The following is a 27,760-nucleotide window of genomic DNA, read 5'->3' as shown; positions in this document are numbered from 1 at the left end:
TTTGCTTTTAAACTAGAATTTATTGGTATACAAAATCCATTTTAAAGATAAAGTGGCACATCTTTGCGGCTTCTATTGCACCAAGTGTTGATCAAAAACACAAAAATATTTGGTTCTTAAACACTGCAAATAGCCAAGTACAGTACTCTGGTAAATAAAAAGATAAAATGATTCAGATGAACACAAACTGAAGAGACAGCCTAGGGAAGCGGGCTCCAGACACAGAAGACGGCTATCTCGCCTCTACATGCCACAGCTAAGGCAGACTTGCTGAGTCTATGGGTCATGACCCCAAGAAGATCTTAGGTCTCTGTAGCCTGAAGTCAGAACAAGGACAGTGCAACTGGACAAAGGAGAAGGCAGATACACTGGTCCCCTTTCTAGGGGGACAGACAGACACCAGCACGCAGGATGGTGTTGAGACTGGCTCAAGGCTCTTGTCTACCTTTCTCCTCTAGCTTCATGAGGGATGCTGGGAAGGTAGCCACCATGAAAAATGAACCCCAAGAATAGGAAGACTTGGAGCCCCACGCCAGCAGGGCTCAGGTTTCAACAGAGGGCTGGCGGGGCTCAAACCACAGGCAGAAGGCTGATGAATGTCACTGAGTGCCATGGTGACAGAAACAGGGGCCTGCAGGGTGCTCATGGGCAAGGATCTGAGCCAGACCCCTAAAGGTTTCCTCCTGTGCTCAAGACAGGGCAAAAGGAATCCTGGACCACAGGTCTGCCCTGTTGATATAAAGTCACCGTGCAAGTGCAACTATACAGAGTATCCTCTGCACAGCCACCAGTCATCTCCAGTGACCGTCAGGAGATCAACATTTCAACTGAGCTACAAAACAGAGTGACGCTCTAAAAAGAAAAGACTGAAGAAACCATCAGGCCTTTACCTGGGACAGAGGGCCAGGCAATCACAGGATGCAGCTCTCTGCCCGGCCTCACACCCTGCGCTCCCACTAAGGACAGAGGCAGGGTGCTCTATGGTCAGCAGTTAACTTTTAGAACCTAAATGTGCAGCTTTATCTTCACTCAACATCGACCCTGGCAATGGCAGGCCTGCGAGACCTGGAAAGGTGTCTCTTGGCCTGCTCGGGACAACGCTGGATGCGAGCTACACCAGCCTTTAGCGAAAGGAAGTACACAGCAGGTAAAGGGAAGGACAAGACTGACGCTCTGCACGGCCTGGGTCTAGAGGTCAGAAGTGAGAAGCTGCACGCCCACATGGAGCTCAGGAGGGGCTCCATTAAGGCCACAGTTCTCAGGAGGCTCCCCCTCTTTCTGCTTCACCCTGCTGGGGTGACTGAGTCCACTCTCTGGGAACTCAGGTTTCTTCTACCCAGCCGGATGTCTGAGCTGAACATTTCCGAGGTAAAATAAGGGCACTCTGTGTTGTCCTGGTAAAACCCAGGGAGACAGTAAAGGACTCTGAGTGCAGTCCACTGGCAAAGTCCACCTGACACTACCAGGTAACCCGAGCCACCGTTGTTCCCCAGGGAAGCAGGGTATTATGCACGAGCTACAGAGAGGTTCCCCTCTGAGCCCCACTCCAGCTGCCCGGCAAGGTCAGCCCACTTCACTTTCACAATCAAATGGGGTCAGAGTGTTTTCAGAGCTCACACAAGAAACGAGAGAAAATCCTGGTGGACGTTTTAAGACTCTTCTTCCTGTCACTATCCCCGGAGGTAGATGTTCTTGTGAAAACCTAAATGAACACATGTATTCTCAGCATTACCTCCTGCTGGGCTCTACTCTCCAGAAGTCTGGGCTGTGCTGTTTTAATTCATCTGCCTCCAGTGCAAAGTGCTGCCGTTATTTTTTTTTCTTATTTTAACCTAAAAAAATTATCCTTCAAATTCAGAAAACCTCTCCACAGTGTTTATAAAGCCAGTGAACCTCCACGAAGCACTGCGGCTTTCCTGTGGGCTCACAATGAGCTACAACAACATTCTCAGGTAGCAGCCGAGGCACAGCTTCCCATGCCAGCTTCCCTGTGAGGACCTGGACTGGAGGAACAGTGTTAACCGTTGTCACTCCAAAGCTCGACATTCTGGGCCTCACTTTGGTGCCAAGGAGGTAACCAGCAGGTGCCCACTACATACAGAAGTGACGCCTACTGACGACCCAGCGGCTCTCCCTCAGTGAGGCTGAGAGTCTGAGCTGGCAGCACCCTAAAGCTGGGTGCAGGCTCCCCACTTCCAATAATCGGCACACTGAAGAGACACAGCATCTGAAACTGGAAAGTGTGGACAGAGACAAAGGAGCCCGCTTTGAGGAGACTGCCACTGCAGTCCAGGGCGCACAGCCACCGCCTTCCAGCAGCAAATGTGAATCTGTAAACCTCCAGAGCAGCTCTGCCACCCGAGAGGCCCATGCTGTCCTCAGCCAGGCAAACAGCAGCTCCTTGCGTGGCCAAGAGGCTGCTGAGAGCTAGCCACAGCCTGAGTTTTAAGTGTTGGGGATGGAGCCCAGGGTGTCCCATACAAGCGCACCAGGCTCCCCCAGCCCCGCCACTTCTGACTTTTGGATTTGGTAAACAACGCTAACCTGTCTGCAAAGACCTGGCATGCTGCACTCAGGCAGTACAAAGAAAAGCAGGGAACAGAGAGCTTCCATTTAGATGAGTTCAGCCAACCCACACCCTGTCCCGGGTGACCCCAAAGAACACTGGCTCCAGAGCCAGCTCCGCTCCTATCCCTTAGAGCACAGCAGCCACCACCTTCCCTTTTGGGACTGAGACCTGAGTCTCCCAACTGAGAAGGAAAAAAAAAATGCCATGTAGTTTTCAAATCTGCAGTCTTGCAATGTCCTGTAGGCAGGAAGTAACGCAGCATCCTGGGAGAGATTCCAGGAGACTGCAGGGGTTCCAAACAAAACACAAAGTTCCAAAGCCAAACAGAAGGAAAATTAAAGGACAACATTAAACTGAAGAAGTAAACAGCCTGCTGATGAGACAATTGGATGAACCCACAACCTGCCCAGACAGTGGTGTCTGTGTCTATACCTTTTGTAATTTTACTTTTTCTTCTAGTGATAACAAAAATGTTATCTTCTGACCCAGCATACAGCGTTAGTCTGAATAGCAGGTTCCCAGAAGGCGAAGGCTTTAGTCATGACTGTCACCGCACACAGGACAGTTTACAGTAAACATTCCTATAACCCAGCCCGAGGAACAGCACCTCTCCCTACTGAAGGTGCGTCAGAACTGAGTCCTCCGAAGGCCTCCACAGCACAGGTCCTCTCCCTGCCATCTCGCCCAGCCACAGGCAGCCTCAGCCACTGCTGCACTATTCCCAGTACTGAAATCCCAAATAACGAAGTCAAGGATACATGCTGGGAGAGTTTTCTCTGTAGGCAGTGAAACGGGGCCTTTTATTCTGAACCTGGCTAGCCTGGAACTCACTACACAGCCCAGGCTGGCCTCAACTTTGCAGCACTCCTGCCTTGCTTGAGTACTGGGATTCCAAGCTTGAGCAACCATGCCCAGCTATGCCATGGGATTTCATTTTATTCTCACACGTTAAGAAAATTTAGTAACCTGTAAGATCAAACAAGCAGTTACTTCCCTGTAGGCATCTTCCTGAGTCTAGTATATCAAAAAGACAAAATAACATTCAAGCATGGAAAACTTTATCCTGTAGACTTCTCCCATAGAAGAAGTCTTCAGAGTCTTACAAGGAAAAGCCTCCCCCAGGCTGCCCTGTGCAGCTGCAGGCTCAGCCCTGCACATCAGAGCTCAGAGCTGTCACAGCAGCGCCACCCCATCTCCTAACTGTCCAGAGAAATATCCCAAACTCCACTGCGCTGTGGAGCTCCCAGCAAACCCAGGCTCTCCCACAGCCAGGTACACACGCCACATGGCTGGAGTGGGGAGGGCAGTCACACTGAGGTGATACCAGAGACAGAAGAAGGGAGATGTAGCTAATGTCCCTGACTGCCCTGACACGTACAAGCAACCGGATGAGAAGCCAATCACGTCTCGTCACACTCCTGAGCTGGTGCCAGACCTGCATCCCTGCTTGGAAATGAGAGAGAGAGATGAAGTTGTCACTGTGGGGATTTCTAATGATTGTGCTAAATGACTTGAAGATAATGACAGCAAACCCACTCCACACGTCACGGAAGAGCCTAGGATTACCACGTTCTGATACACGGGGCAAATAAAGCCTCGCTCCAAAGACTCCTCTGCCCCATAACCCACCTATGAGTCCATACTTTCTTTGTGTTCCAGAAAGCAAATGGCTCCACCATACTGTCACACAACAATACAATGACAAAGCTCGGGACAGACGAGGCAGCTTGAAGGGCACTGACTCCCGTGGGCTCGGGTGTGGGCTCAGGTGTGGGCACTGTCAGAGGACACCTGGCCGGGACCTGGTCTGCAGCGCTCATCCTCCACCTCTCGGGGCTGAGCGTCAGATGTTCAGAGCAGCAAAGGTCTTCACCAAGGTAACCTGCGTGTTCACATCTGCTTCACTTCTGTTAGCGTCCCTGTGGCTGTTCCTGCTCTCCAGGGCTTTGTGGCGGTGCCTCTCCTCCTGTCGTTTCTTCTTCTCCAGTCGCTGCTGTTCCCTCCGCTGCTTGTTTGTAACCTGGAAGAGACGTGTGGGTCACTGGTGCTGTGAGACTATGGGCTGACTGAGCACTTTTAGCAAGAACAGAGAAAACCAGCCTGAGAGACCAAAATAATTTCTTTTTCATTACTGTTAAAATATACTTTAAAATGTATGTTTCCTTCCTGAAGCATCAAGTAAAATTAATCCTCTTCATAAAACAATCCAAATGCCCACGAAGACAGTGCCCCAAGTCCAGCCACTGATGACAATCGCAGAGGCCTGGAGATGCTTCTCCATCATTTAAGACTCTAAATAATGGCAATAAAGTTCCCAGACTGTGGTGTCATTTTCTGCACATTAGGTGTCAGTCTAGCTCAAAACATCTGCCTTTAAGATGAGTTTCAAACTGGGCAAACTAATGATGCTGTCCACCTGTGGAGTCAGGGCAGGGATGGAGGGGTGTACCCAACAGGCTAGCAAGAGCCTGAGCGGACCCTGAGAGTCACGCCCTCCATGCCACCTGGGACACTATGCAAGAAAACAATGCAAAGCACAAAGGTTCACACACAAAGTTGTTTACTCCAGATGATGCAAAGACACCCCACCCCTGACAGTCACAACGGATGGGAAAAGGCAGCTATGCATCTGTACAGAGGGCTATCAACTGTTGTGATTGCGGGACAAGCAAAGTCTTCATTCTACATCTTGTGTTTCTATGGACCCCACCCCCCGAAGCTCTACAAGAACTACTTTTACACATCTAGAAGAACATACGCCAGCGTGAAAATCAGCTTCCCACCCAGCTATAGAATCCCACAGTGCCCCTGCCTCTCAACCGCGCCATACCTTCGGGATCTGGCTTTTATTTGCTTTGTTTCCTTCGCTAGGTCTGGTCCGAGCCTTACTGTTTTCTGTCTGGCCTTCATTTTCACCCTGATTTCCGGCGAGTCTGGAGCTGCTCCCTGCCTCCTCAAATGAAGGGTCACACTGTTTTGACACTCGGTCACAAGCCTCCAGGTTCTCCTCTGTATCTTCCAAAGAAAGGCATTTTGTTAAAACCAAGAACCCAACAATTACACAAAGCAATTGCAGTTACACGACCGCAAGATCACCAGGGTCCCCAGATTCCTGACATTTACAAAGCCAGGTTCCTCGAGATAGTCAGGAGGCTGCAGGAAGTATTTGAAGCCTCTAGCTGGCTCCAAGGTTCACAGTCCCTTCTGCCAGAGCATCTGTTTCTTAGATGAATTTTTAAAGAGAATTTTTAGGGATAAAGCATTTATTTATATCCCAAATCTAGAAACAAAACATGACCTAACCCTATAATGTCCAATACTAGACCAGAGCCACACATGGCTAAGATTTAAACTAATTAATTCTCTTAAAATCCAGGCCCAACCCCACCCCACACATGCGCACCCACCTCACTGCGCTGCACAAACACGAGGCAGTGCTGATGCGTGCAGCCCTCGCAGCGCTCGCAGGGGACAGAGGGATAGCGTGGACACTAAAGCCATCATGGAGACCGTGGACACCTGCTTGAGGGAGCCACCGCACGACACCTGAAGCTTATTTACAAGTCTTAACTGTGGACTTACTGTTTCCTTTCCCCTGGGTCATCTCAAGTACGGCCATTATTGCAGATTCAATATTGTAATTTTCAGCTTCCAGGTTCCGGACTATTAAGTTAAAATCCTATTGAAGAAGCAGATAGACACGTGAGAGTCTAGACGTGTCACGCTCGCGAGCTCTGCGTCAGCAGCCTGACACACACAAACACGAGCAGAGGAACTGACAAGGCGCCAAGACCGTGGCCACCAAGTAACATCAATTTCAAACAAAGCCATCAAATGCAGTAGCCATTTCAATGAATTTATAAATAAATTCTCTTTATAAAGCTAAAGTCAGGAAAGACACCCCTTGGGATTCTGAGCATTGATGGGTGAAAACCAGCAAACAAGGGAAATGAATTAGCAGCTCTCCATTCTCTTGGGCCTCGGGCAGGCCAGCTCTAGCATGGCAGCACCTGCTATGCAGCATGGTGGGGGAAGGATACTGAGCATCCAGCCGTGAGACGTGGCTAGGGGAAGGATACTGAGCATCCAGCCGTGAGGCGTGGCTGGGGGAAGGATACTGAGCATCCAGCTATGAGGCGTGGCTGGGGAAGGATACTGAGCATACAGCTATGAGGCGTGGCTGGGGAAGGATACTGACCGAACATCCAGTTGCGTTGCCAACTTTCTGGATAGCATCTTCCACTTCATCTTTCGGGCCATCTTCAAAGTCCACCCCTTTTGTCTTGATCTTTCCTTTTTTATTTGCTTCATCTTGATGAAGCATCTGAAACTAAAACACAGCATAGGAACCATGGGCTCCAGGAAATTCCCCTCAGCTCTCTAACACAGACCGAATCACAAACCACCCAAACACAGGAAGAATTTGAAAAACAAGCTAATGAGAACAGTAGTGGCTAGATTCACCCACACTGAGAATCCGGGACAGTCCTGCGTACAAAGCAGAGAGATACTACCCAGGAAGAGCAGCAGCGAAGCACCCATGGTATTTGGACGGCAGTAGTGGGCAGTGACAGCTGAATCTGGCAGCACACAGCTGCCTCTGCTTTTGAACATAGAAGAGGGTCCCCGTGCTCATACCTGCTGAGCTGCTGAACCTACAGTGCTAGCCTTGAAACACAGTATCCACCTCTCACCTGGTCACAGATGTTCTCTGATTATCAGCAAGCTCGGGGGCACATGGCACTGGTGACCCAACACACCCGTGGGGCATGCCACACTCAAGTCAATCCACTCGCTCAGGTAATAAGGTTCACTTGGGGACCAAGAGGACTCTACGACAAGTCAGAAAACCAAGCCTCTCCACCCCCTTTGACTGCGCAGCCACCATCTTCTTCTGCCTCCTGAGAACGGAGGGAGAAGAGCAATGAGCACAGACATTTCTGCCCTTGGCACTAAAAGTGTCAGCGGAGTTCAGCCCTAAGCATATCTGGGAGCCTCTCCACACAAAGCTACCTATTAAGAGAACTTTGCAGCTGGCAATGAGTGTCCTTTAGCACATTCAAAGCCCAGGAAGTCAGCCCAGAAATACATAAGATGTAGGTTAATAGGAAAAGCATCTATGGTGGTGACCGACTGGAAAAAGCTAAAGGTTCCACAGCATGACAGTGAAACACCCCCGATGACGCCTTCACTGTCAGCACAGCGAGGGCTTTCATGGCCATCACTACAGAGGTAACCACTGCCACAGACAAAGCAATGAGAAGCATAAAATTGGGGGGGAACCCCACTACTTAGACAAGATAATTCTGTACCTGAAAAACAACCAACCAGGAAAATCCACAACAGCAACAGTCCAAAAAATCCTGACAAACCGTATATTTGGTAAAAATCTAGTAGCCAGAATCTATAAAGAACTTTTAAAACTAAAAAACAAAATGATTGTCAACTTTGTTTTTTAAAAAAAATAGAGAAAGAACATGTGAGTGTCTGTCTCTCTAACTCCTGCTGAGACGTGGCTTTGTCACAGTGGCCTCTAACCATCTGGTCAGACGGCATTCTGTTGTTGTTTGGTTTTTGTTTTGTTTTGGTTTTTCGAGACAGGGTTTCTCTGCAGTTTTGGAGCCTTGTAGACCAGACTGGCCTTGAACTCACAGAGATCCTTCTGCCTCTGTCTCCCAAGTGCTGGGATTAAAGGTGTGCACCACCACCACCCGGCCAAAACGCTTTCTTTTATAAGTTGCCTTGGTCATGGTGTTTTATCACAGCACTAGAAAAGTATCTAAGACAGTGTGATACAGCCACACAGTTGAATGGTGTGGGAGGATGGTCTGTATTCTGTCAATCATGTTTTAAATAAATACTGATTGGCCAGGCAGGAAGTATAGGTGGGTCAACCAGACAGGAAGTAGAGGTGGGCAATGGAGTATTCTGGGAAGCAGGAGGCTCCCTCTGCAGTTCTGCCCAGACCACCGAAGAAACAAGATGTGAGCTGCCCCGCTAAGAAAGGTACCGAGCCATGTGGCTAACATAGATAAGAATAATGGGTTGATATAAGTTATAAGAGCTAATACAAAGCCAGAGCTAATGGGCCAATCAGTATATAATTAATGCAGACTCTCTGTGTGATTTTCTCTGTGACTAAATGGTTGGGGTACCGGGCAGGACAGAAACTCCAACAAGTAGCCCCTCATGCTACAGTTGAATACCATTAAAAAGTACTGACACATGCTACAACATGGCTGACTTTCAAAAACACTATGCTAAGTGAAAAAGGCCAGGCAGCAAAGGTCAAATATATGGTTCCATTCACAGCAATTTCCAGAACCAGGTTGGCATAGATTTTCTTTTGGGAGGACGGTTTTGGAATATGGTCACAGAAGCCTGGGGTGTTCTCAGGGCAGCAGAAGCCACACGTGAAGTGACCCACCTCACAGTAGGTGGCTTTATCTCAGTGTTTAAGAGAGAGAATTCTACAGGATCTCTGGGTGGGCCAAGGTTTCATCCAATGACAACCAGTTAGGATATATGAACAAATCCACTTTTTGTTTGTTTGCTGTCTTTTTGTTTTTTGAGACAGGATTTCTCTGTGTAATAGCCCTGACTGTCCTAGAACTACCTCTGTAGACCAGGCTGGCCTGGAACTCACAGAGATCTGCCTACCTCTGCCTCCTGAGTGCTGGGGTTAAAGGTGTGCACCACCACTGCTAGGCAAGCTCCACAGCAAGCTCTATCCAAAGAGGACACTCCCCCAGAGTTCACATCAGTCAACAAAGCTCACCAGGTCCTGGCTAGGACCACTTAGGTCATACAGAAGGCAATTTTTTCTTAATCTAGTAAGATTCCAATTAAGGATCCAGGAATATAATGTAGTTGGTAGAATAGTTGTCCAGCATATACAAAGCCCTGGGTTCAATCCTTGGCAAAGCACAGAATAAGCATGGGGCACATGTCTATAATTTGAGCTCTTGGGAGAGAGAAGCAGGAGAATCAGAAGCTCATATCCTCAGCTACATACAAAATTCAAGGTTAGCCTGGGCTACATGAGACCCGTCTCAAACAAACAAACAAAAAAAAGAGCTGGAGAGTTGGTTCAGAGGTTAAGAGCATTGACTGCTCGTCCAGAGAACCCAGGTTCAATTCCCAGCACTGCATGAAGGCTCACAAGCATCTGTTAACTTCAGCTCCACGACATACGATGCCTTCTTTTGGCTTCCAAGGGCACCTGGCATGCACATGGTACAGAGACAAACACTCAGAAAACACCCACACATACAGAATAAAAACAAACAGGAAGAGGTGAGAGCTGCCAGAGAGATGGCTTAACAGGTTCACAATGTGCACACTGGGTGGTTCACAACTGTTAACTACAGCTCCATACAAGCTGACACCCTCTTCTGAACACCTCCAGCGTCTGTACTCCCACATACATGCACTCACACAGACATACACACAACACATAATTGAAGATAAAAAATAAAGAAGATCCAACTTTTCAAAAAGCAAGTCATTTTTAAAAAGCAAAACATAGGAAATAATAAAAAAAATCAGTAAGTAAAAAACTGTCCCAGCTTTTACACCAAACTTGTACTAATTAAAAGAGCAGGGTATCGAGGCGCACACAGTAGAGCAGAACCAAACAGCTAAAAGGAGACATAAACACATACGGGGGGGCTGAGTGTGTGCAGCAAACTGAACCAGGAAAGAAACATAAGGACTCCAAAGATGGCTGGCTGAAGTTAGGTCAGCATGAAAGCCATAGAGCTGATCCACTGCCTCAGGCCCTCACGAATATAAATTCCAAATGGAGCCAAGATTTTATATAAAAACAAAAAGGGGTCAGGTTAGGGACCCACATCTGTAATCCTTGCTGTAGGGAGACAGAGGCAGGAAGATGACAGTAAGTTCAAAGAAAGCCTAGGACTAGCCTCAAGAAAGTAAAAACTAAAACTAAAGATGAATAAAACCAAAAATATAATCGTAAATCAGGCATGGTGGTGTACACCTTTAATCCCAGCACTTGGCAGGTAGAGGCATGAAGATCTCTGAGTTTGAGGCCAGCCTGGTCTACATAATGAATTCCAAGACAGCCAAGGCTAAGTAAAGAGATTCTGTCTCAAGAAATTGTAGTGGCATTTTATTTGCCTGAAGATCAAAGAGTAAAACATCCCCACTGGTCAGCCTTACAGACCAGGCAGTGGTAACACACACCTTTAATTCCAGTAGCCACATCAGTTGCCATAGAAACTAGGCAGTGCATGCCTTTAATCCCAGTGGTGCATGCCTTTAATCTCAGCCCTAGAGAGGATTATAAAATAGGAGGAGGCAGCTCCCAGTCTCATTCTGAGATTGCTGGAAGCAGGATCGCCATTTCAAACTGAGGTTGAGGTAAAAGCCAGTGACTGGCTGTTTTAACTTTTTAAACCTTCAGGTTAAACCCCAATTTCTCTTTCTGAGTTTTTATTAATCGTGCTCCAAGAAACCAAACCAAACCAAACCAAACAAACAAAAACAAAACTGTAACTATAAAGCTTCTAAAACAACTGTGGAATCACGTTCAGGCCTCAGAAGAAAACGCTGTGTCTAGTTATGACCCCAAATCCCAAAGAAGTGTACAGAAAAATGACAGGGCAGGGATGGGCTCAGTGGCACAGCGCGTGATGATCAGCACTGCCAAAAGCAAATAGATAAAAGTAAAAAATAAAATAAAAATCAAAAAAATCAAGGAGGAGTACAGGGGAGGATATAAATAAAATATTAATAAATTCACCTAAAAACCCAAAACCTTTCACAACAAAGACCACACTCAACAGAAAGTAGAAATAACAGACCAGAAGAGATCTGCAATTTCTCACAGAACATCTTTCTCTAATGCATAAAAAGCCACTAAGACAATTTAATAAGACAAAAATGAACAAAGAAGATAAATGTGAAGAATGAGCAGGTCTTAAACACAGGGAAAAGGGAAAGGCGCATAACGGATTAATGACAAATGCTTGTAAAAAACTATGGAAAGGAACTGGAGAGCCAGGCCAGTAGCTAAGAGCACTGCTCTTGCAGGGGACCAAGTTTGGTTCCCAGCACCCACAGGGTAGCTCACAACCACCTGGTCCAGCTCCAGTAGATCTGATGTCCTCGTCTGGACTCTAAGGCACCCATCTGCACATGTACACACTAACATACACAATAATAAATATATAGATCCATTATGTTAAAAAAAAACAGACTTTCCCCTAATCCTGACAAAGATTAAGAACTCAATTTTTTTTTAAAGAGGGTGTGACAAGAGCTACATACTGCAATCAGGACCCTACAATACTGACAGGAAGTGATATGGTAACATCTATCAAAGCACCCTGACACACACAGGGCTCTTATGAATCTGTCCTAAAGAAATGAGCTACATATAAGACACTATGATTGCCTCTGAGAGCACAGGCTCAAAGGCAGCTAAGGGGGGGTTAAGAGACTGGCTAACAGGTTGTAATGAAGCCACAGAGCAGAATATCATGCAGCCTTCAAAACAGATTCAGTAAGGCTTCTGTGTACTAGAGGAATTAAACTCCAAGACACATTAAATCTAAAGACCACTACGCATTCAGGATCTGAGTACTTACAAGATGCTACAACCTGGGCTGAAGAAGTATAAAAATAGCACACATGGGCTGCAGACGGCTCGGTCATCACGAACGCTCCCTGTGCAACCAGAAGACCTAACTTTGGATCTCAGCAATAAGAAGCTAAGCACGGCCGGGGCACATCTGCAACCAGGTGCTGTGGAGGTTAGAGACAGGAGGATCACTGGCTCATGCTGGCTAGAGTCTAACCAAAACCAAACAAAAACCCACACAAGTTTCAGAATCAAAAACAGAACCTGCCTCAAAAGGATAGATGGTCTCCTCTGGCTTCTGTGTGTACACACAGGCATGCAAACTATATACTCCTCTGCACATAAACCATACACTCTCACACAGACACAGGCTATACAGATAATACAATCTCGTCTATCCTTGAAGCTCTAAGTGACTAACAAAAATCTACTGAGAAGGGAACACAAAATTTGCATCCACACAGCTACTTTTTTTTTTCGTTTTGTTTTGCTTTTTGAGACAGGGTTTCTCTGTAGCTTTGGACCCCATACTGGAACTTGCTCAGGTTAGCCTCGAACTCACAGAGATCCGTCTGCCTCTGCCTCCCGAGTGCTGGGATTAAAGGTACCAGGCCATGAATATATATATTTTAACCCTTGTATAGTTTCCAAATTTCAGAACAGACTTTTAAACATAAAATTAAAACATAAAATTAAAAAATTCTGATTGTATATACATCTAACTATAGGTGCCTACTAGAGGAAGGTAAAGAGACAACAAGTGTCTCTCACATCACTAAAAAGTAAGAAATACAAAATACATTACTTTTTTACATTTATGTGTATGTGCACACATGCCACGACCTCATGTGTGTGTCTGAGGACATCTCGTAAGAGCTGGTTCTTTCCTCCCACCACATGGGTTCCTAGGATCGAATCCAAGTTGCCAGGCTAGGCAGTTAGTGCTTTTGCTGGCTGAAATATTTTAACATTCAGAGCCACAGTTCTCTGACAGCAACTTCTCAATAACCTGCAACAGCAGCTGGTCCCTGGTGCTCGGCTCCAGGACACAGCTCTGGACCTGCTTCCTACAGGTCTGGGAGCAGAAGGAGCCGGGGCTTCACTCACGTCGGTCTGGAGGTGTGCTGGCGCTTCTGAGTTGTCATTGATCCTCCGAACACTGTCGTAGTGCTCGCCGTACCGATAGGCGATGTGCAGCTCCCTCACACTGCTCTTGTCCGTCCCACGAATCTGTAGACACAAGAGAGGATCTGGAAGTGTGAGCCTGTGGGAACTCTGGCCAGGACATGCCACCATTCTCTGAGCTCTCTCCCTTGCAGGCTTCCATGTGCCTATGTAACATTTGCCTATAGGCAAGTGAATCTGCAAGGAATGACTAACCAGCCAGGGACAGGCCTGCAATAAAGTCAGGTAAAACTAAATGCCTGGCCACTCAGTGCACAGGTTCCTCCCAATAGGAAGACCCTGAAGCAGAGCCAGCTTTGTTGAGCCCGAAGCTGAAATAGATTGAGGATTACCATTGGAAAAAAAAGAAGCAAAATGTCAAGTATAAAGTTTCTAGATCCTCTTGAAGACCTCAAAAAACACTACAAACCTGGCTTGAACACGGCTTGATAGCTATAATAACTTCACCTCCTTTTCCAATCACACACGAAACTTACAGGCAGCAACAATCTCAAAATCTGCCACTTGCACCAGTTCTAAGACAAAATTCCATAGAGTAAATCTGTACTAGCTCATCACACAGCCCTGTGCACACCACACAGCTTACAGCCCTGGGCACTGGCCACACTGCCCTGCACACACCACACAGCTCTGTGCAATGTCCACACTGCCCTGTGTACACTGAGCAACCCTGGGTAATGGCCACAGGGTGTTACATCCCAGCAATGCTTTGGGATACAACAAGAATTGATTCCCTAAAATCATGCAAAAAAAGAATACAAAACTTTAAGTGCTAGATTAGGTAGATTCCCTCCAAAACACCCATAAAACAGACACTAAAATAATTCTGATTCTGCCTCTAAGTAACTGTTGTTTCTTTTTCTAATTTTTGCTTTTCAAGACAGTGTTTCACTCTGTAGCTCTGGCTGTCCTGGAATGCTGTAGACCAGGCTGGCCTCGAACTCACAGAGATCCACCTACCTCTGCTTCCCAAGTGTTGGAGTTAAAGGTGTGTGCCATCACCATCTGGCCTGTTCGTCCTTTAAAATTCTAAAACATCAGCCCTCCTTATTTTCACTAGAAGTCCCAAGTAATCTGAGATGATCATTAACTTAAACAATATTCAAGATCCAAAAACAGCAAGTCAGCTGAAATGAAGGTGGTGGCACACACCTTTAATTCCAGCACTCAGGAAGCAGAGGCAGGTGATCTCTGAGCTTGGGGCCAGCCTGGTCTACAGGCAACAGAAAAATGAAAAACAAAACAAACAAGCAAACAAAAACACCCTCAAAACCAGCAAGTCATGGGATAAGGAGGAATCACACAGATCCTGTGTAGGAAGTACAGCAGCTTCTCTAATAGAATGTCTAGGTCTGGAGACGCGAGTCTAGTAGACATGGGACACAGCAGCGGCACCACTGTCTCCCAGGAAGGACACTGACAGAGGAAATTTTCACTTTGTCTTCACATGACAAACTTCCTAAATCATGTACAGATTTAGTAACAACATATAAACATTATGAAAAGAAAACCAACTGGAAAAGTCACCAAAATTGTTAGGAGCCATGTACATACTCACATCCAGCGGGCCTATCACTGGCTACATAATATATAGAAACCGCTCACAGGCGTGCAAAGCAATGCAGGAACAATGTAGGTTTCGGTATCCATGTTATTGAGTCTGAGCCGACTCATCATTAATGCAAGAGCTCAGAAGAGTGACTGTACTACCAGGCAGGGTAGAGCCAATGGGACAAATCTGTTTTAAGAATATACTTCCCTTGTTTCACAAGTCAGAAATCAGAATGCAACAGAAGTAGATTTGAAAAAAATATAAGAATTGGAGCAATGAAGAAACGTAACCGTTATCGTCAGGGAAAGCAGCGGACGGCTACCTCACTGACATGGCTTCTCCTTCTCCATCAGGCTCCGCACACCATACACTCAAGTGCCCTGACAACGCCACTGGTGGAGAACACTAACGAACACCTGGAACTGGAGGAGTGCCTGTGTTCTTGGCCAGCAGCTCACTCTTAAGAGCACCCACTGAACACAGGGTCCTCTCCCTGCCATCCGAACATCTGGCAACACTGGACCAAGGACACGGATCCTGCTTCCCTCCTGCTCACTGCATTCTGAGGCAGAGGTTCTCACCAGCCCTGCACACAGCGTCTACTTCACTCTGTCTTGTGTGACTCTGTTAAAATGACATTGTAGCAGATACAAAAGGCTGAAGACTTCCATTTATGTGACAGAAAAGCAAGACGGTAAGGAAACATGAATGAGAAGCTACCAGGGGTTGGGAAAGCAACAGTGGGTGGGGACTACACGGGGCAGCACTAACTTCTCGGTAGAGTGGAGCCACTCCACATGTTGATGGTGGCATAACATGTACATCAAAATATGGAACTATAAACCAGAAAACGGTGAATTTTGGCATGTGCAATTTATATTTCTGGACCCTCTTTTTAAAAGAGTACAAGCCATTACTAAGGGGGTTACAAAGGGGTGCATGCAGGGAGAACATGAAGAAAAATATGTCATTCCCTTTAAGAGAGTAGCACATGCAGGTGTGTGTGTGTGTGTGTGTGTGATGAGTGAAAATTCATGTATGTGTGGTTAAAATGTATTGTAACAACAGTGTGATGTGCACCCTCCCCCAATCATATGCCCAATGTGGGGTGAACAGCAGGACACATACTAAAAATGCTAACAGTCCTAATTCCAGTCAGGGTGACTCTGGTGACTCTCGCCCATCTGCAGGGGCTTTTCTGAATTTCCCAGTTCTTCTTCAATTAAACATTTTAACTTTCTAATAAAAAAGTTCAAGATGGTGACACAGAGCAGAGGGGCAGAAAGCTTGTGCTCAGAGTCCGAAGCTGTGCCTGATACGAAGCCCTGTGAGTTCTGAGGGTGAATAAGGAAGTGGGGTGCACACTCAGTCAGCAACCTCTGATCACCTGGGCTCTGGGATGCTTGGTCTGAAGGACTGAGAGATGAGGTTGATGCAGGACACAAAGAGAAACAGAGGAGCTGAATGGACAGATACTTCACAGTGCAGGACTATGTGGCTTAATTGTCTCAGCCTGGAGCAAATATTTGTTATAAAATTCTTATTATAGGAAAAATCAAAACACAAAGAGAGCCAAATAAAAACAGCAGTCTACTGTTCAGAAAACACTCAGTAGTCATTATGGCAGACACAGTCATTATAACAGATCTGATGACACTTCTCTACTCCTAAACACACACACAAAAACTGCAGGGGAACAGGCACACTTCAAAACTACAATTTGTGTGTACTAAACATTTTATACTATGATAGCTTAACAAAATTATGTGAAGCATTTCCACATTAGGTTCCGCCCCCGCATCACCACTGAGCTGACTGCTGAGCAATATCCCCAAGATCACAAAGTGCTTCTCTCTCACACTCCAGACTCTATTTGACCCAGCGTGGAGGTTAGTTCCAAATCACAAGATTCCTGTCTTTGGTTAGCTCATGGTCCAAGTTATGCTTAGGAGTTCAGCATCACAGGTCAAGCCCATCATCTTAAGGACATTCCTAAATAGGTGACCTACCTGCCACAAAGGGGCATTAAGCTGATGGATCACCACATTCAACTGATGGTTTCTTGCAAAGGCTACAATTGCATCATTGCCAGCAAAAGTACCAGGCTTTGCCAAACTGGCCACTGCATGGAAACAGGAAAGAAAAATGAAGTCTTTACAATGGAAAATGCAAATGTAAACATGGGTGGTATTTATGTAGCTGCAAGCAGTGAGAAGCATGAACACACATCTGCAAAGGCCACCAACCGTCAGTCTAGGGAGTCAGAGGTAAACAATATGCAAACTGTACTCGGAGGTGCTTGTCATCAGAGAAGGATCTGCTGATTAATTCCTTCAGTAAATGCTGCGTGCTTCCAATCTGCATGGCTGCATGAGACATGAAGTGTACAACAACAGAGCGTGGCAGCTCACACTAATGGATGCTACATGCATGTGTCAAGCAGTGCCAGTAATTTCTCAGAAATCATTACTTTTAATCATCAGAGCAGTGCTTGGAAGGATTATCACACTCACCACTAGAGAGATGAATGGGGGGGGCGGGGTGAAGACAGCGAATAATGGCCAAGGTCACAGAGCCTGAACTTGGTGGGCTAAGCTTTCATCCCAGCAGCTGACTTCACAGCCCTAGCTTGTGACCACTGTCACTCTGCCCTGACGAAGACTACAATCAGAATAATATGGACAATGGTGACAACCAGGTGCTTCAGGAAAGGGCTGCTCTGGCCTTTACTCCAGGCTCCCGCAAAGTATCTGCCAATCTTTTGGGCTTTCCAAATGAGAAGGAGAGTCTGTCTTTGATGATGAACGCTAGACTATAGCTGCTAACAGACTATACAGCAGCTACATGCTACTGCAAAAGAAACAGCAGAACAAAACCAAAAACAAACAAACAAACAAAAACCCAACAAACAAATCTGGACTCTGACGCTGAAACAAGCTTCCCTGTTGACAGTACTCTGTGTACAGTCACACAGAAATGCTAAGAGCATAAAACTTCCGGAAGACAAGGAAGCACTGTGTTTGGAACCTTCTGAGACTGGACTGTGCTGGACTGAGTTTTCCCTTTGGCTAACTTTAGTTGTTCCCTTCCCCGACAAAACCACTGCCATTAGAGCAGTTCCTGTGAATGTGGGGAAATCTGAATGTGTAGGTAGTGTCAGAGACGAGGGAAACCCTGCACAGCTATGCTCTCATACCCGAGCTTCATGTCAGAAACATAAAGATGTGTGTGCACACGCGTGCACAGGGAGCAGGTGGAGGATGAGCTACTAGGCTGAGACTTCTAAACTGATACTCCAAGGTGAATGGATGACATTTCAAACAACAAGAGAGACTATGGACTCTTCTGTATGACAGGAGCCTGGACTGCAGAGATACAGGGAGAAAACTGGAGAGAGGAAAGAAATTAAAAATCACAAATCATGAAGGGCTATAAAGCGCAGGCTCAGCCCCACAACAGTGGGGACTAGCAACAGATTTTGGAGGAAAACGAAGTTGGCTCATGACTCTGTGATCTAGAACAGATGGAATATCAAGAGGGCCACAGAGCCAAACCGCACTGCGCCGAGGGCACCTGTAAAGTGGCGTTCTAGTTTCACTCTGTCGCTGTGACAAACACCACGACTAAAGTGACCTGGAGGAGGAGAACACTGATTCCACCTTACACTTCCAGGTCAGTCTGTTACCTGTAGGCAGGCACAGAAGAAAGCTGCTTGCTGGTTTGTCTCTGGTTTATAAACCTACACTCAGCTGGCTTTCTCATGCAGCTCAGGACTACCAGTCTAGGCATGGTGCCACTCACTGTGGGCTAGGTCCTCCTACATCAATTATAACATGAGGGCCGGCTTATTACAAACCACTCAAATGGTCAGTAGCCAGATCTCCTGCCTGAAAGAGTCAGAGTTTGCCCTGGCAGGACGGCCCAGAAAGTCAGCATTTTAAAACAGCGTGGTTTTTTCCTGCTACGGCTGAAAATCAAAAAGCATGCGGTCAGCTTTTCATCAATACTATGTAAGTGTTCTGTGGCAGGAGTTCTTAAAAGAGCTGCAAAGTTTTGCAGCTAAAGCTGAGTCAGGAAGCCTCTCTTAGAGGAGAGTGCTTGCTTGCCTCTAGCAAGCGGAGAAGACCCGAGAAATTGCTGCTACCAAGAAACCATGCACAATGTTGCCATTTTGTTCTAGAATTACTTTCCAAGCTGTTTCAGGCTTTATGTGGATGAAGTTATCCATGTGGGTGCCATTCTGTAACATGAGGGCTGGCTTGTTGGTGTTTCTGTCCTGTCTGGTTCCCCAGAGCCGGCAAGCCCCAAAGAAAATCACACAGAGGTCTCCATAAGATTATAAACTGATTGGCCCATTAGCTCAGGCTTCTTATTAGCTCTTGTAATGTATACTAGTCCATTGTTCTTATCTATGTTAGCCACATGGCTCAGTACCTTTTTCAGCGGGGCAGGTCACATCCTGCTTCTTCAGTGATCTGGGTAGGACTGGTGAGGAATGGGTTTCCTCCTTCCCAGCATTCTCCTGATCTCATCGCCCCACCTCTACTTCCTGTCTGGTTGACCCGCCTATACTTCCTGCCTGGCCAATCAGCATTTATTTAAAACATGATTGACAGAATACAGACAATTCTCCTACACCAAACAATCAAGACAATCCCCAACAGACATATCCACAGGCAAATTTGATCTATGCAATTAACTAAGGTTCCAGGTGACTCTGGGTTATGTCAAGTTGACAGTAAAAACTAACCAATGGGGCTGGAAAGACGGCTCAGGTGTTATGAGCACTGGCTGCTTGCTCTTCTGGAAGTCCTGAGGTCAATTCTCAGCAGCCACACGGTGGTTCACAACCATCTATAATAGCATCTGATGCCCTCTTCTGTCACGCAGGTATATATGCAGAGCGCCCATGAATAAAATATGAATAAATAAATTTTTTTAAAAATTGAAAAAAAAAAAAAGAAGAGCAAACAGAAGTCAGAAAAAATATCTATCCCCATGGGGATAACAAATACACTAACAAAAACAAGTGGTAAGAGGAAGAGACAGCTGCTGAGGTAAAGGTCCAAGAGATGGACCGGTAAGAGGGGACAGAGAGACGAGGATCCAGGTCTTGTCAGATGGGGAGAGGTGGTGCGAAGTCTACAGAGCCACATCTAGGTGAGATAATCCTGAAGACAGAGTCAAGTGCCAGGGTCACTAGGTCTTCACCAGTAAGTGAGACATTCACTTATTAAACCAGTAAATCCTATATGAATACCTCCAAATGTCAGGTATGGCTAGATCTGGAACAATGTGAGAACAGCTCATTCCCAAGAAACTTCCAGAATACTAATGGAGACAGGCAGTCAAAACCGGTAACTGGTTAAGAGAGATGAAGGCAATGGGTCCGAGGATGTGCAGACTCCATGCTGGTTTTCATTTCTGCTCTGGCAGTCAAGGCCGCTGTCACCTCTTCGATGCTCATACTTTCATGCATCAGCACTCAGTCGTGCAGTGACATTTCAAGAGAACACCTCCCCACTGCACAGCTAAAGTGACATCACTCTGGCGACAGGATTTGAGCTCCCTGTCCCGATACACTGTTACACCCCAAATCCAACACAGGACCTTCCTAAAGATGCTCACGTGGAATTTAGATCACAAAGTTCATCCAAAGTAACACCTTAAAGTGACAAGATTCTTTATTCTTTTACTATGCAGGCTGGCTTCAGACTCCTGATCCTCCTGCCTCAGCCTGAGTGCTGTTGTAACAAGTGTGCACCAGCACACCCAGCAACATGACTCATTTTAAACACACAGTTCCAAAATCTGCCACACCTCCCACATCTATAAAATGCTAACTCTGAAACAGACTTGGTGTGGGAGAATTGTCTGTACTCTGTCAATCATATTTTAATAAAACGCTGATTGGCTAGGCAGGCAGTATAGGCAGGAAAGCCAGACAGGAAGTAGAAGTGGAGCAATTCTGGGAGTATTCTGGAAAGCAAGAAGCTCCCTCCCCAGTTCTGCCCAGACCACCGGAGAGGAAAGATGTAAGCTGCCCCGCTGGAAAAGGTACTGAGCCATGTGCTAACGTAGATAAGGATAATGGGGTAACATAAGTTATAAGAGCTAATAAGTAGCCTGACCTAATGGGCCAATCAGTTTATAACGTTATGGAGTCTTGTGTGTGATTTTCCTTGGGAGTTGCCGGCTGTGGGGTACCAAGCGGAACAGATACCCCAACAAGCCGGCCCCTTCATGCTACACAGCCTGTCTGCTTGAAATGTGACCCTAAGAAGAGGGCCACCAGAGTACAGTAACAGGTGCAGACTAGCCCCTTCATCCCCAACACACACCCCAGACTCAATGGGCCCATTCCCGGTTAGTACACTTAACAGTGTCCCAGATATGCCCCTCCCTCTGTCCTCCAAGCTTAGAGCTATTCTTTTATTTGTTTGCTTGTTTTGTTTTTGTTTTTCAAGACAGGGTTTCTCTGAAGCTTTGGAGCCTGTCCTGGAACTCGCTCTTGTAGACCAGGCTGGCCTAGAACTCAGAGATGCAGCTGCCTCTGCCTCCTGAGGGCTGGGATTAAAGAAGTGCGCCACCACAACCCAGCTTAGAGCTATTCTTAAGCAGTGCCTTTAGAACTGCCCTGGTCTCCTTGCCGGAGTGAAGGAGTGAACTGTTCCACCAACTGCTAGGGGGCTGGCCCTTCAAATCTCTCTCAGAACTGCAACACGGAGAACCTCCTCACCGGCCTCCCTCCGAGACTTGCTCTCCTACATTCTCGATGTGGCCCCCACTGTCATCAAAACAGAGACCATGCCGCCTCATCCTGCTAAGACACAGATGTCAGCCTTGTGCTGGAGACACTGTTTGTGGGTGAGGATGAGCACGGAGAACACTTGCTTACCATGCAAGAGAAGGTGAGTTTTACCCCTGGACCCCATTAACTGGGTGTGGTGGCATGTGTAACACTTGGGAGGATCAAAGGTCAAGCCACAAACACACCCAAAACTAAGTTCCTAACACATTCATGTTTTATAGCCACCCTTTCAAAAAGGGTGGGTGGGTGGGCACATTTAGGTTTCAGTGAGATGTTAATGGGCTTGCTGATTTCTTTTTCTAGTTATAAATACACAGTTATTTAAAAATAAAAAATCTTCAGGAGACAAAGCTATCGATAGCCCCATCATCCACAGACAGCTAACTAATTTAAGAATTTAATTTTGTTATCTAAGTTAATCTTCACAGGGAAAAAAAAATTCCGTCAAAGAGATGCTTTTATCATCTCCTTTTTATGAAAAGGTAAAGAGCAGGAAAGAACCACCACGGCTGCCAGCGTCTTCCCAGGCCTCCGCCATCTCCCTGCATGGAGTTTAAAAAGTGGACTCCGTCCTTGTACGTTCTTAGAGCTTATTCCCCATCCCACTGGTAGGGAGGTCACAAACAAAGTCTCTGGTCAATCATCATCACCCCCTTTCCCTTTCCTTCGGGGGTGGTGGTGGTGCTGAGTAAGGATCAAGTCCTGTGAGGTAAGCACTCTACCCCTAGCCACACCCAAGCCACCAAGTGCCAGCACTTTCAGTCAAGGTGACACACAGCTAAATCTAGATTCCCAGCTGCAGAGCGTGGGCTATTCACAGAATATGCAAACAAGTTCGCTGAGTAAATGAATGGCATAATTTCCATAAGCAAACCCTGGCAGTGGAGGTGGGGTGCTGGTGGCTCCTGAAGGAGCCAGGGTCCCAGTGAGCCTACCGTGCTTCTCAAAAGGAACATCGTCTTCCACAAAGGGCTCAAAATCTTCGCGCTGCCTTATCATGTAGTCAACGGTCTCTTGTCGGTGCTTGAGATGGTTCCGAGAATGACCCTCCAATTGATCACCCAAAGCTCTGAACAGGCAATTGCTGTCAAAACAAAGATGCTGGTTAAGGTCTTTCAAAACTGCACTTAGCTCACCTAATGCAGATGTCTCCCGCCTGACTCATGAGGAAAGGAGACACCTCATTTCAGCAGATCACCCACGTGAGACAGCAAATAAGGATTCCCGTCCCACTTACCAGCTGGCGGACTCAAAACAAATATTAAATTACTCTGGGCCTCATTTGGCTCAATGGTGGAGCTGATAACCAGGATGCAGACCTCAAAAACCACTCCAGGCCTAAGGTCTAAAACTCCCAGACCCCTTTCCAAACTGAAGTCACAATACTGTTACCTTCTGAACCAAGCTTCACTAAAAGCGCCCAGCTAGGACATCTCTCATTCAGTACTCAAGACAGCAGTTTGTCAAGCTGGTCAAACAAACTAAGCTCTGCACCAGGTCTGGGAGCTAAGAACAGAGTTGTGAAGGCCAAGGAGGGAACACCTGGACACACACGGTTACCAGGGAAAGACAGGTCTCGCTGTCAGCTCACCCTGCTCCCAGGGAACAGCGATGCCATTGCTAAGCATCTTTATTTTCTAAAATTAAAATGCTAGTAACAGGGCTGGCAGGATGGTTAGTGGGTAAAGTATTGGGCCTAAGATGCAAAGCTGGGCAACCCTGCTCTAGCCATGACTCTCCCAACATTAATACCAAAATATTAGCCATAGTTTACCACATTTAAACTAATGTTGTAAAATATTAGTTTAAAAGTGCTAGTAATACACTTTTTATCTGGCATACTTTGAGCCCACTAACAAGTCAAAAACACTGCAGTGACTTGCTTTGCTGATGAGGTTATAAGGCAGCGACACAGGAAACATAACAAACACCATAGTTCCCTTAGGGAGCCAAGCAAACACTGCCAACACCAGCGAGAACAAAACCATGGCCCTAAAGGCCTCCGGGAGACCCAGCTGTTTTCCTGAGTTCATGTTCTCACAGCTGCAGGGCAGCTGGGCCGCTCACTGCCCCCACCATGGACACCTGGGGGTCATTCTGTGCCATAAGAAATGTCCTGCTCACTGCCATCCTTGGGAACATCCTTAGCCTCTGCCTACCAGATGCCAGGACCACACCACCTCCCTCCTCACCAGCTGTGACAACTAACAATGTCTCCAGATAGTCCCAGTTGTCCCCTGGGAGGCAAACCATCCCTATTTGAGAACCACTGTGCTTTAGGGATACACAGATTTAAGGTCCTGCGTTTGAGTTCAGAAAAACAACCAATTACAGAATGCTACAAGGAACACACCTATAGCAAGTCTCCATCTTAGGCCACCCAAATTGTAATAATGCCAGAAGAGAAACAGCAGAAATGCATAACTACTTTTTTATATGAGCAAAACGTCACTATATTTTAACTTAATACTACTCAACAACAAATATTAATGCATAAAAAAATCTGTTAGTCAGGTAGTGGTAGTAGCATATGCCTTTAATTCTAGGAGACAGAGGTAGTTGGATCTCTGAGTCTGAGGCCAGCCTGGTCTACACAAAAATTCCAGGATAGCCTAGAATACACAGAGAAACCTTGTCTTGCAGAAAACAGAAGAAAAGGAAAGGAAAGGAGGAAGGAAGGAAGGAAGGAAGGAAGGAAGGAAGGAAGAAAGGAAGGAAGGAAGGAAAGACCTTCCTATTCACGACAGTGATGAATGACAGCAGAGCCAAGCCAGGCAGTGGTGGCACACACCCTTAATCCCAGCATGCGGGAGGCAAAAGCAGGCAGATCTCTGTGAGTTCCAGGTCAGCCTGGTCTACAGAGCAAAGTTTCAGGACAGGCTCCAAAGCTACGGAGAAACCCTGTCTCGAAAAACCAAAAAGAAATAAAAATAAAAAAGCAGCAGAGTCGGCCCGCTGTCAAATGTCACCCAAGCAAAGACCTGTTTACGGCAGCCTGGTTTCATGAAGCTACCTAACGCTGCCAAAGAACAGACTAGGAAGTAAGCTAGCCTCTTCCCCTCACTTCCCTGCACTACTACCATTAAACTGCGCCCCCATTCCGCTGCACAACTGACGGGGCTATCAGATATAGGTGCTCATCTGGGAACGCTCTCTTGGCAAACTCATGCTGTTCCTTCTTGAATGATTCAAGCATGGCTTCTTCTGAGAGGCATCTTGAATGTGGAAAGTCACTATTTGCTGGCTGAGTAAGAAAGGGTCTTCCCTAACACTTCAAGGCACGTTAGGCACTTCCTTCTTGATAGTATCTCTATGATCAGTTACTAAGAATATATAAAACGCTTTCCCCATAGCGACTGCTTCCCAAGTAAATTAAATCCTTGAGACTCTTTCAGGATGTCCATAAATTCAAGACAAAGATCTTTATCTTCATTCTCATCTCTCATAAATTTACAGTGTTTCCAAGAGGCGACCATCTTGCTGGGCATGGCGGTCCACACCTTTAATCCCAGCCTTGAGAGGCAAAGGAATTGGATCTCTATGAGTTCAAGGCTAGCCTGGTCCAGTAGTGAGTTTCAGGACAGCAGGGCTACATAGAAAAACCCTGTCTCAAAGAGAGAAAGGCGAGGGAAGGGGTGGGGCTACTACTTCGAAGCACGGGTAGCTACTGAGTGTAGGTCTGTGCACTTCTGTAAATATTGAGCTATGGCTCAAACAGCATTCGTCCGTGTTTATTCTTTAGCAAATTTGAGAATACAAAGTTGCCCAACAGACCAAAATATAAGTGACCTACTGTTACACGTCTCTCCACTGGAAACCCTTCTTCTTCATCTCGGTCATCTACCTGTTTCCAGCTCTCCGTTCAAGCAAGGTATGAGGATTAACTGGAGAAGTCTGCTCCCACAGGGGAAGAAGAAAGTAAATCCTCCCAAAGTTGCCCAGAACCTCATGGAAGCCCTAGGGTCTCTCCCTCTGGACTTTGATGGCTGGTCCTGAGCAACTGTGAGGTACCTATTTCCCCACCATGTTTCTTTGACATGGAGAAACCACGCTGTCTGCCAAATACAATCCAACCATTTGCAGGACAACCCCAGCTGAGTCCACTGCATCCCACTGAAGTTTCTTGTTCGGTTTGTTTTTTGAGACCAGGTTTCTCTGTGTAACAACCCTAGCTTGATTTATAGATGAGGCTGGCCTCAAACTCAGAGCTCTCCCTTCCTCTGCCTCCCCAGCGCTGGGATTAAAGGCCGTGTCACCATGCCAGGCTTCACCTGCTGCTCTGATGTCTCCAGCAGTGCTTCCACTGGAGCTAGGTGGCCTCCCATGACACTTTTTAGCCCTTCTTTCAAGAATTAAAAAAGGTGCCAGGTGGTGGTGCACCCTTTTAATCCCAGCACTAGGGAGGCAGAGGCAGGTGGATCTCTGTGAGTTCAAGGCCAGCCAGGGTTACATGCAGAAAAACCGTGTCTTGGGGGGAGAAAAATGTCCTAAATGCCTTCTATGACCCAGAAACTGCTCTAAGTGGTGGCTGAATGCAATTAACTTCTAATTGCAACTTAAGTAGAAACACCTGGCAGGAAGGTGTGCCCAACTTTCTGTGAACAGAGCAAAATCCGATTCGCCTGAAGCTGTGAAGGTAGGAAAGACAAATGAGGCTAGGTGATTAAGACTTGCTCAGTATACTTCAGCGCAATATGAAATGAAGCAAACACTTTCCGCGGTGGACGGAGGTGTGCACCTTTAATTCCAGCAGGCCACGGTAACTTTATATGCAACCTGGTCTACAAAGGGGGTTCCAGGCTAGCCAAGACAACACTGTGAGAAAGAAAAAGAAAAATAGAAGAGAGGAAGAAAGTTCTTTCTTTAGTACTCTTTCTCCCACAATTTCGAAGGTTATCGAAGTTTCTTTGGTTTTCTTTCTTTTTTGAAACCCTCTTACTCTTACAGTCTAAGCTGGCCTCCACCTCATAGCAACCCCGCTGCCACCACATCTGGCTTATGCTCCTTAGCTACATCCGCTCTTTCCGCGGCTAAAGGAAGAAACACTAATAGTACCTCATGCAACAACACACGGGGCAATCAGGTTCCCTGGACCTACTAACTCTTCTCTCCCTGTCTCTTATCCCTTTTCCTTCTCTCTCTCTCCACGCTCCTGGAACCACACACCCTTTCTATTAAGTCCTTCCTCCGTTCCCTCTTTCCAGCTGCCATTAGTGTTATCGGGTTACCCGAGAAAGAGCTGGTCCGGGATTCTCAAGCAATGGGTTAAGTCCTTTGCTTAGGGAACCCAAGACGTACAAAGATGCCTCCAGCTCTCTGCCCTCCTTACCCCAACGCAGAAGAGAGCGAGGACGCCCAGGAGGCCCGGCATGACACCGAGCGGGACCTAGGAGTCCTCCCATTCGGCTTCCTGACAGATGCACCTCGAGGTCACCTCTCAGACGGGCCCCCGGTTCTGGGGCACCTGCTGCAGCGTTCCACCAGGTCCGGTCCCTGCTTCCCTCACGGCGACCGAGCCTGAGCATCCCCAGCGTCACCTCCCGCACTCCCGGCCCGCCTCACCCGTCCCCCGGCACCTCCCGCAGTTTCAGCCCTAGGGCCTGCAGCTGGTTGGTGAAGCTCACGAACTCTTCCTCGCAGCCGCTGCCGCCGGGCTCGGGCCGGTTCCGCCGCTCCTTGGCCAGAGCCCGGCGCGCCGCCCGCTCGTCCCGCTTGCGCTCCGCCTCGGCTCTGCGGCCGCCGCTGCCCGGCCGGCTCCTCGCCGCCTGCTTTCGGGACATGGCTGCGGCACACGGCCCGCCGCGGAAGGAGCCGGAGCCGCAGAGCGCGGGGCCCACAGCCTCAACCGGCTAACCGGTCGAGCGGCGCAGTGGGACAGCACCCGGCGACGGCGACACGGCCACTGCGCCGGCGCGGTCTCCTGGCACCCGAGTCACGTGGTGGTAGTCCCGCCCCCTGGAGGGATGAGCCGGCAGTCACCATAGAGAGAGAGCTAGGAGAGCTAGAGAAGCATCTGTCATGATTGGGTCTCTTCTG

The 27,760-nt window shown here is 47.2% G+C and overlaps 1 protein-coding gene across 2 annotated transcripts; it reads right to left on the bottom strand.

Moving 5' to 3' along the window:
• Positions 1–27,610, bottom strand: Otud3 (OTU deubiquitinase 3). Of its 2 annotated transcripts, none has more exons than XM_087906974.1 (8): positions 27,287–27,610; positions 22,660–22,808; positions 16,923–17,035; positions 13,284–13,406; positions 6,768–6,899; positions 6,152–6,248; positions 5,400–5,584; positions 1–4,589 (listed from the first exon to the last, which is right to left on the bottom strand). In XM_087906974.1, the coding sequence occupies exons 1-8, from the start codon at positions 27,502–27,504 to the stop codon at positions 4,413–4,415; spliced, it is 1,194 nt and encodes a 397-aa protein (XP_087763100.1). In that variant the 5' UTR covers positions 27,505–27,610; the 3' UTR covers positions 1–4,412. The 2 variants fall into 2 exon arrangements, with proteins under 2 accessions (XP_087763100.1, XP_087763101.1); XM_087906975.1 differs by having other exon boundaries at positions 27,301–27,370.
• Between the last annotated feature and the right edge of the window lie 150 nt (positions 27,611–27,760).

Source organism: Myodes glareolus, chromosome 6 (genome assembly GCF_982192425.1).
Source record: "Myodes glareolus chromosome 6, mMyoGla1.1, whole genome shotgun sequence".
Taxonomy (NCBI): Eukaryota; Metazoa; Chordata; class Mammalia; order Rodentia; family Cricetidae; genus Myodes; species Myodes glareolus.
This window is presented reverse-complemented; position numbering and strand designations above follow the sequence as displayed.